We start from the raw sequence: 10,000 nt of genomic DNA, 5'->3' as shown, positions 1-10,000 counted from the left end.
GCACAAGTGAACAAGGCGATGACTAAATGCTGGTACATTTCAGTGTACACTTTTTAGGCCTGATTCTGGACACATGTGTAAATAGTATGACATGTAATTTAGTATCTTGGACCGGATTCCACTTGCAGAGAGGCCGAAGGATACACCCTGTAAATGTTTGTAGAAGTATGTGTAACTTTGAGAACTTGTTGTAGGGGAGTTGTTACCATTAAAACCTTGAAGGTAGCTCTCCAGTAATCCACATCTACTTGCTGTGTGAAAGCACCCTGGTATTTTGGAGTTGGAGTATTTTACATAAACCTTCTTGTGCAGTGTTCTGTTCTTGCTGTGAGTACGTTAATAGTCATGTAAACTTAGGTTCTCTGGTTAACATGTTTTCTGTTTTGGGGTTGGGGTTTTTTTGCAGAATTTTATGCTGTCCTTTGGAAAGGAGACATTACGGACAACGGCAGTTACTCCACAGTTTGAACAAAACATGGATTATGTGGACTTCATTCATTTAAACATTTTAGAAAAGAAAGTTCTTAACAATTCTGAGGTTTCAGTTCAGTACTTATGTTCTAAGCCTTGTATCGTCAGCTTGGAAGCAGTAGCTTCCTCCGAGTTCAGGACTGGTGTACCAGTGTATAGAAGGAGATGGAAGGATGAGAAAAACCTTTATGTTAGCAGAACTCGACAAGTACATTTGAAATTTCCAAGCATCATGGTTTACAGAGATGATTATATCATCAGAAACTCAGTAATAGTGCACAGTGTGATATTATATGCATGGATTAGTCACAAGTCAGGTAGCTCCTATGATGTTGAGCAGAATGAAGACTACCAGGATGCAGTTGCCAAGAATTACACCTTTTTAGAAGCAGTTCCACCTTTTGAACGCCCATATAAGGACCATAAAGTTTGTCTTCAGTGGGGTGCTGACTATTTGCGGATGCTTCAGGCAAACAGGATACCTCAGTGCCCTCATGAAAGTGGTAAGTGTAACGTCACTTTTTTCCCCAAGGAAGCTAATGGGACCCAAATAACATCTTTGGTAAGCTGTTAAAAAGTGCATGGCTGTAGTAAACAGCAAGTGTTATGTAGAATGATTTACTTGGCAAACACTGTTGAATAAGTAAGATTCATAACTGTGGGGCTGGAGTTGCAAATGACTGAAACCGTCATGTCCTTCAGAGCTGGCTTGTTTCATCACAGCCATCCTGGAGATTTGTAGCAGCATGGCCTTCCATTTTCTAAGTGTATTCAAACAACTGTATTTAAAACCCACTGATGTCAGTGGACATAGTTTCTTTGTCTTCAGAGTTGTTCAGTCCCTCACTGAGTTATTTCAGGGTCAGTCCTGAAGTTCTTACATATGTGATTCTCACACAGGTAAGTCTACTTCTGCTTTAGATCGTGGCCACACACTCAGAAACATGTTTAAGTCTTCATTGTGCAATAAACTTTATAGTACTTATTTCTTTTGCCCAGTACTTCTGTTTTAAAAAGTAATAGTTTTAAATAAAAATTGTCTTGCCAGCTGTATAAATTACTGAAACTCCAAACTCTGCTTTCCAGATTTTCTCAAGAGTTCTGATTTTTTTTTTCTGTCTACCTCTGGTTTTAAACCTGCTGACAATTCTTTTTGTCTTCAGTATATGTTCAAAGCAGAACATAAAAGGAAAAAGGTTATTTGCTTCTAAAGGGTTCTGTCCTAGAAAATCCCATAACAGTATTTGTGTCATTTATTTTCACTACGTTGGCATGTAAATGCTCTGAAGATGAACAGGGAAGCAATGATACTGCTGCCTTCAGGGGCTTTCTAAAATACTTGTTGAAGACAGAGCATGTAATCTCTGACAACAGTGTGAAACATCTTATGTATTATCTAATTATATTCTAGATGAAAACAGTATAACAAGAAATAGGAGGAAATAACATTTTATTCATATTTGGTTTTTAAAAGAAGCTTGTAAAAATTGCTCGGGGTTTAGTTGTTTTGGTTGGTTTATTTTTTCTTTCGAGATTTTTCTAGGAAAGCTGACAGTGTATCATTGTCTTGAAGATCTTTTTCCTGTTTCTTAGCAGGGGCAGCTTTATCAGATTTATTACAGGATTATGTTTATCAGTTAAGAACCGAATTGGTACCTATCCATACATACAATATAAACTGGAGAACTGAAAATGGAAAGCAAGTGCAAGAGCTGTGGAGTAATGTCATATATGCATAACCAAAGATAGGATGAGATTTAAGTGAATAACATAAATGTTATTTATGTTATGTTTATTTATGTCTTTTAAGTGTCTTAAATTTAAATGATTCTGTTCTTTCCCTGCTTCTAATACCCACTGGAAATGGACTCCATTTCACTTTCTATGGGTTATTCAGTCCAAGACTAATGTCTTTAATAACAGCGAGTGAATTTGTGTTTAAGGACTTGCTGAAGGTTTGTGTTGATTTTTGATCTGTTGTGTGATTCAAATGTTTGACTGTACGAGTGTCAGCTAGTTAATTAGTTATCAATGCTTTTTGTGTGGCAGATTAAGAACAATTGTATTTTGCAGATGGTGTCCAGATTCTCAACTTTATATACGCCTCCAGTGGGGAGAAAACAGGAGTTGTGAAGAAATTTGAACAATTTGAAAACAGAGAACTTGAAACAGTCAGACGACATCAGATTGATTATCCCATGTAAGTATAGGCAAATAATTGAAGCGGGCTGTAACTGATTATTGAAGGCTGTAGAATGTACTTAAACTCTTAGGTTGTATCACAAATTAAAGGAATACTGCCTACGAAGTTGAGAAAAGGCTCAAAAGGAAACTAGTTAGCAGTTCCTTCTGTTCTCTGATTTCAGTTTTGGAGAGGATTAAGCTGAACCTGAGAAGGATACTTAGAGTACATGTTAGTGCAGTGCTGTGTAAAAGATACCAATAGCAGGTGTGACTGAGCTGGTTAGGTACAGTTTGGAGGGTAAGTTAGCTGTTAGGTGCTGTCATGATCAGACTGCTGTCTCATGACTAACTATCCTGGGGTTTTCTCCATTACAAAGAGATCTGCATTTCAAACATAATTTGCAGACCAAGTACAGAATAGGGTTTCTTGCAAGGACAAGCAGTGTGGAGCAGCTTTTTCCCTATAAATTCACACTCAAGTTTATTTTGCAGCTGACAAGCCCTTAGTGGTAGAGTGCCCTGTCTAGGTAAGTCTTCCAGTTTGAGCTTACACTATTTCCTTCCATCATCCCTGTGTAAACTCTTCTAGTTGGACGGGAGTAAAAGCTCTTAGCCTCTGCACACTATTCAGTTACAGAAATATCACCCTGGGAAGATCACCTAAGTTATTCTATGATTCTACAATCTTTCTCTACTCATCTCCCCCTTCCCAAAACTGTCATAATTCTTCAGTCATATTTTGCAACTTTAGAGGAAAAAGTGTATATAGAGATATAGAAATATATCTCCTTTCCACCAGCAACTTTAGAGGAAAAAGTATATAGAGAGATACATAAATATATCTCCCTTCCAACAGATACTGTTACCCCAGCAACATTATTACAGAAATAGGAAATGATCGCAGGAACTGGAACTTGCCTGCTGGTTTGTGTTAGGCCTGTGGCCACAAGTAGAGTGCCAAAGGAGACTTGCCAGATAGCGCAAGTTACGTACAAATTACTAGTCTCTGAACTGTAGCTTTGAAGTCGTAAGTACAGAGCAATTTTTAGCTCCTGGCCTGTTCAGAATGGGTGACAGCCTGTTTTGCATAGCCTGCTGCCCTTTGCTCACTGGCACAGATGCATTCTGCTTCTGGCACTGAGGTGCTTGAGCTCTGCTTGAGGATATGTGGCATTTATTTATTTATGTGGAGCAGCTCTTTACCTGCTCCACACAGTTCCACCCTCTCTTGCCCTCGGGTGGTGTCTCTAGTGTTGACATAAAGTGTTGCCTGTGTGTTGTGGTTGCACGGCAGCCTGGGGTAGCTCTGTTAAGAAAAGGAGGAGAGTTTTCCCTCAGCTTTCTGTATCTGAGTGGTGGTTCCCCACTGCACCAAAAGGCCATCAGACACAGATGGATCTAACTGAAGTTACTTGTTTGACTTCAGTCAGGAATTTGTAACGAAAGACGACTGGAGATAGACAACTGTCATTTGAGGAGGCTACCAGTGAGCAGCCTGCAGCAAGAATGGGCTGGGACTGTAAGGGACTATGCATGCTGTATGGCATTCTGCAGCAGTGGGGGATGTGAAATGAGTCAGAATATCTCCTAAAAGTCACTAAGAAAAGAGAACTTCGTTATCAGAGAGGATAGTAGTTGTAATGCTTTGCTGTGTTGTACACTGGAGATACAGTTTTCAGAGGTGTTCAGCATTGGCTTAACTGCTGTGGAAACGCTATGGAAATAAGTGGTCAAGTTGCTGTTAAGAGCACTGAAGCAGATTTAGTCTGGCACAGGGGATCTCCTTAAAGTTAGATGCCGTGGTATGAATTCTGCTTTAGTGCCTCAGCGAGCTTTGTGCAGAAATTTCCAAGTAGACTGCATTGTCAAGTCTTCAATTTTTTATTTTGTGCTGCTCCATAGTTTGCACAGGCTCCACCTTTATTTATCCTGTGATAGCTCTGTGACACCTATTCATACCTATCTGTACTACCCAGAGGCTGGCTTCATTTTTAACTGCTTCTCCCAAGCACATTTTCACAGTTGGCATTTAGTATAGAAGACACAGCTTAGTTTTTACTGGCTTCCACAACCAAGATTACAAGACCATGCATTTGGGGATTTTATACTGTAGCCTGCATGCAGGAGGTTGGCTCCAAGTTGTCTCAGTTGTGTTTTTAGTCGCCTGTTGATGTGGGATCTGGCAGTAGCTTTGACCCAGCATTCTGGAATTGGTTCAGATAACACTCTCTTACTCTCCTCTCATGTTGTTACCACAAAAGTGCACTGTTAAAAGGGGATCACAGATCCAAGACTCTTTGTGTACTGTTGCTCTGAAGATTTTCACTGCAGAGGATGTGGTTCTGTTCTGAAGATTACATGTGTGAAACAGGCTTGCTAAATTGAAGTGAAATGCACACTTTTCAAATTATATAAGGAGATTTCTCATCAGGAGTGGATTTTTTGTTTATTTTTGCTCATGCAGGTTCACTGTTTCCATCTGGCTATATTTACTCCGTCACTGTGAAAAGGATCTGTGTGGTATCCTCTATTTTATTGATCCAAAAGAAATGTATAGTACTCCTGCTGTATTTCTAAATGAGGAAGGTAAGGGATATTATTAACAGCCTTCAGAAGGAGTCTAATATAGGCTTTATAGATCTGTGCCTAGAATAACATTTATAAATATTTTATCACTCCTATTTTGTGAAACTGATCCCTTGCAAAATGCTTCTTTTTGACTGTAGTGTCTCAGTAGGAAAGTAGCTACTAAATTAATAGGGTAAAATGAGAAACAGTTGCATGGCTAACTTTAGAAAATGTCTGCTTTGTCAGGGGGATAGACTGAATCTTACAGGTCAGGAACATGCACTGAGATTAAACAGTCTTATCTCAATGAACAACCTTTGTTATTGTTATTGAATTATTATTTTAATATTGTTCTCAATTCTTATATAGATACTACATGAATTTTTTTTTAAATTGGAAATAACCTCAGAAAAAGTCAAAACGATTCAAGATCTGGCCTATATTGCAATGTTCAAGAAGCACAGTCTGTTTCCCTGATCCAAAAAAAAAGTTAAGAGGTAGCACTGTCTTAGTGTAGCAATACTTGCAATGGAGGAACATTCCTGCCAGAAGACAGCTCTTCAGCCTCTGATAGAGAATGATATTAAGCAGCTGGGGGCTGGCTCGCAGGCTCCCAGAGGAGATAGGTGTGCAGAGTTTAAAAAGTGCACACCTGGCTTTCTCATAAGACGTTACATTTTTTTTCCCTTTTTTGCAAGTTTCATAAGTAATCTTTTCCTCTCTTCTATTTTTGCTATTTCCATTTTCTCTGTCTTGTCACCAATCTAGATAAGTAATCTATCCATTATAAACTGGATGCTTTTCTTTGAAAAACAAACAAAAATGGCAGCTCAACTGGAAGTTACCAGCTTAATATGAGATTTGCTTGGAGAGATTTTAGGGCTAGTTTTGTTCTCAGTGTTAGACTAGATTAACATGATAGTCTGTTCTGGTCTTAAGAGCTTAGACCATGAGTCTAGCTTCTGCAGGTCCAAGTAGTGGAGGGTAGAGTCATCTTGCACTTAATCATTGTTCTCTCACATGGTAGCAGTTGAGTGTTGGGTACCACTGTCAGCTGTTCACCTCTGCTGTTTGCTCCAAGTCATGTCTGCTTTCTGGTGTTGGAGATCAGCTGTGGCACCCTCCCTGTTTGCCTTACATTTAGTGTGTTTATCCCTCAGACAGTTGGTTTTGAGTCTGTGGTTTCATGTAGGAGCCTGGGCATTAACATCTGGGATGTGTAACTGAAATGTGGAGCATGTGTCCCTGGGATTCTCTGAGAGCTGATTGGCGAGTGCTCAGATCTCTGTTGGTGAGGAATAGGATGAAGAAGACAGAATCGCTGTGAATAATGCATTAGCAAGCCCATTCTTAGTATTGATAATTCTGTGGTGTTAATTTCCTTTTTCTTCCTTTGTTGCTCTGTCAGGTTATGTGCATGTTCAGATGCATCTCATGAGAGGAGATGACCTTGCAGTGAAAACTAGCTTCAGCCTTCCTCTGAAGCAGTGGTTTCGATTGGATCTCTCCTTTAAGGGTGGACAGGTATGTGTGCTACTGAATTACAGGATCAAGGCCGAGATTGGTCTGATTTGATTACACCTCTGACAAACCCCTCAGCTGAGGCTGAGAAAAATACTGTAATTTGTACATACTCACATAGCAAAAGAATGAAAAATCTAAAACTAGACATTGCCCAGGGATGTTCAGACCATCCAACTTTGGAAAATCAACTTAGATGCTGAAGAGCCCGGAATTACTGTGTATTCAGTAGCTATCTTGGCACACTGTTTCTCTCCAGAGACTTTATTAACTATACAGGCAACCAGGACTCCTGGCTTAGATATGTTATGTAGATACTTTAAGTTACACGGTGTGAATAGCTCAGAGGGACTTTGCAGTTGGAGACTTAGGTGTTTTTTACTGTTATGATATGAAAATGTAAGTGTCTAGGCTTCTGTACAGTAGCATGTCTCTTGCCTAGATGTGTTAGCCAACAGGAGGCATGAGCAGTTTCCAAATTTTGCTAATTTGACAAAGTAGCATAGAACTGACTACCATTAAAAGACAAAAAAAAAAGTGGTATCCATCTGTAGTAGATAAAATACATAATTTACATTTTAACAAATCACAATTGTTTTTTCACAAAACCTTCCAAAAGCAGCTCTGAAAATGCAGGCTCCCTACCCAAGTTCTTGTCTGAATCTCCAGGTATTAGGATATTAGGGTATGAAAATATTAAAAAACCTTAGTCTACTGTTTCTCAACTTCTTTCTCCTTGAAAATGATTGAATAGATTACATTCTGAATTGTAAAAATAATTACTAATTAATGGCAAGAACAACTAAGCAAATATAAAGTATGAGGTAAATGACTGATAAGCTGAAACAATGCTGTACTGAGAGAGCAATGTACAGGCTAAACTACCGCTGTTCTTCTTGCACTCCACCTTTTTTAAGTATGTAAGTGGTGAGCAGATTGATTGTCTTGCAAGGAAATGAGGTAGAAACATGTGTTTAATTTTAATATAATATACTTTTAAATACATTGTTAAAAGGAAAAGTAAAAAATGTTTTATAGAATCGGAACTGTCTTTTTCTGCTTGCTTAAGTTGTAGTCATAATTTATAAGTTGACGGGAAGGGGAAGAGCTTATGGATTTTGAAGCTCAGCTCCAGGTGCAAATGCGAAAGTTACTGTCAATATTGATACAGGGTATATTAGTCTTGACTTGTTGGAAAGTTGAGGATTGGTTGTACAATTAGATTAAGAAAAAATATTTTTCCATCAGAGAGTAGAATGAATTTATTCATGTGTGAGATAAAACCTGTGGTCAATAAATTTCTAGTTCTGGACAAAATAAGGGAACCATGAAGAGTTTAATGAGCACTCTTGTGAAAAAAAGAGGAAGTACGACCAAACTTTAAAATATTTCAGTACTTGGAGCCATTCTCTGGAACAGATAAAGCTGTAGTTCAGTTCCATTTTATTGACATGTCTTCCTGTAGTACATTTTTAAATACTAAAATCCTCAAAAGGTACAGAAGAATCTCCTTATTTAGGGACTTAGTGTTGAAAGGAGGGCAACAAAGCTGGTGAAGGATCTAGAGCACAAGTCTTAGGAGGAGCAGCTGAGGGAACTGGGGTTGTTTAGTTTAGAGAAAAGGAGGCTGAGGGGAGACCTTGTCACTGTCTACATCTACCTGGAAGGAGGTTGTAGTGCGGTGGGTGTCAGTCTCTTCTCCCAGGCATTAAGTGATTGGATGAGAGGAAATGGCCTTAAATTGTTCTGGGGGAGGTTTAGATTAGATATTAGGAAAAATTTCTTCACCGAAAGGGTTATCAAGCATTGGAACAGGCTGCCCAGGGAAGTGGTTGAGTCACCATCCCTGCAGGTATTTAAAAGACTTGTCGATGTGGCACTTAGGGACGTGGTTTAGTGATGGACTTGGCAGTGTTAGGTTTACAGTTGAACTCAATGATCTTAAAGGTCTTTTCCAACCTAAATGACACTGTGATTCTAGGGTTATTTCACTTCAACTGATTTAGATACATTTAGTCCAGCATGATCTGAGTCAAAATATATAAATTACAGAAAGTGGAGAAATTGACGTATCGAGAAATTAAGAGACAGATTTTAAGAGCATGTGAAGATGCAGATTAATCCCTAAGAATACCTAGGCAAATTTTGCAGAGTTGTTTTGTGAGTCCTTAGGCAACTTTTACAATACCAACATGTATGAAAATCTCACCTGGTCTTCCTTCTCGGGCGTCTGGATTCCTTTAACCATTCTAACACTGAAAGTCTACTGAAAGTGCATCTCCTGTAGGAAGAGGAGTTGAACACAGATTTTTTTTAAATCATGGCCTATTACATTAGCTTTATGGCCGTTCTTCCTGTGTAAGCTCCTAAGTTTCTTGAGGAGATCAATATTCTCTTCATTTAGCATCTCTGCTATGTGAAAGCAAAACAGCATTCAGCAAAGTAGAGTTGGCTTGTAACTGAACACAGGAATGAAGTAGCTGAAGTAGGCAACGTCTGTGCTATTTTTGTTATTTTTCATCATTCACAGTTGGCCAGGACAGACCAGTGGCAGTGTTTTCCATTACATTCTTCTGACATACCTTAGATATGTGACACTGTTCTCTTTAGTGCAGAGGAGATGCAACAAGCTGCAGCTGTAATCTTCTAAACTATGAGTTGAAATGGTTTAATAAATGTACCTTGTAATATTTTGTTTATTATAATTAATATTTTGTGTTCTTTTAGATAGAAGTAAGCAGTGTTGGGAAGAATTTGAAAAGACATCATCATCAGTCTTTTAAGTAAGTAGCATTTTCCCCTTGGTTGAGTAAAATATGTGTATATGTGTTCAGATATGGAAAATGGGAGGAGAGCACAAGTTTGCAACTGAGATTCCAAATTGTTTTCAAAATGTCTGTGGTCTTTTTCCACTCTGCTTTCAAAACCAGTTTGCATTATTGTGCTTACATTAAGCATGAGCTGAATAATTTTGTTAATGCCATGAGCTAGTTGAATTAACATGCTGCATGATCTAGTACTAGAGTCTGATAACCCTCACTAAAAACTGATCAGAAGGTCAGTGGCTTTCGGATTAGTCTTCAAATGAAGTCTTGGCCTTAATGTAGTCAAGGGAAGTTTTGCTGTTTTGAGAGCTAGAATTTCACCAATTAAATTGTTATCTGCTTTGCTTAGATAGAAAGAAAATTTCTACCAAAAATGTCCTTGCTCTTTCCTTTATTCTAAACAACTGAGTAATTTTTTAAAATTAATCTTT

The 10,000-nt window shown here is 38.5% G+C and overlaps 1 protein-coding gene across 1 annotated transcript in view; it reads left to right on the top strand.

Moving 5' to 3' along the window:
* Positions 1 to 412: 412 nt before the first annotated feature.
* The window catches only part of LOC104523141 (protein sel-1 homolog 3-like), a gene marked incomplete at its 3' end in the record, with an annotated part of 11,033 nt that continues 1,445 nt past the window's right edge, over positions 413 to 10,000 (top strand). Inside the window, exons 1-5 of the mRNA XM_010165624.1 lie at positions 413 to 974; positions 2,545 to 2,671; positions 5,120 to 5,241; positions 6,632 to 6,747; positions 9,472 to 9,527. Of these exons, the coding sequence (XP_010163926.1) occupies positions 413 to 974; positions 2,545 to 2,671; positions 5,120 to 5,241; positions 6,632 to 6,747; positions 9,472 to 9,527 (983 nt within the window). The remainder of the gene's footprint in view (positions 975 to 2,544; positions 2,672 to 5,119; positions 5,242 to 6,631; positions 6,748 to 9,471; positions 9,528 to 10,000) is intronic.

Source organism: Antrostomus carolinensis, unplaced genomic scaffold (assembly GCF_000700745.2).
Source record: "Antrostomus carolinensis isolate BGI_N321 unplaced genomic scaffold, ASM70074v2 scaffold38943, whole genome shotgun sequence".
Lineage (NCBI taxonomy): Eukaryota > Metazoa > Chordata > Aves > Caprimulgiformes > Caprimulgidae > Antrostomus > Antrostomus carolinensis.
The sequence above is the reverse complement of the archived record's forward strand: the minus strand, read 5'-3'. Positions and strand labels throughout refer to the sequence as shown.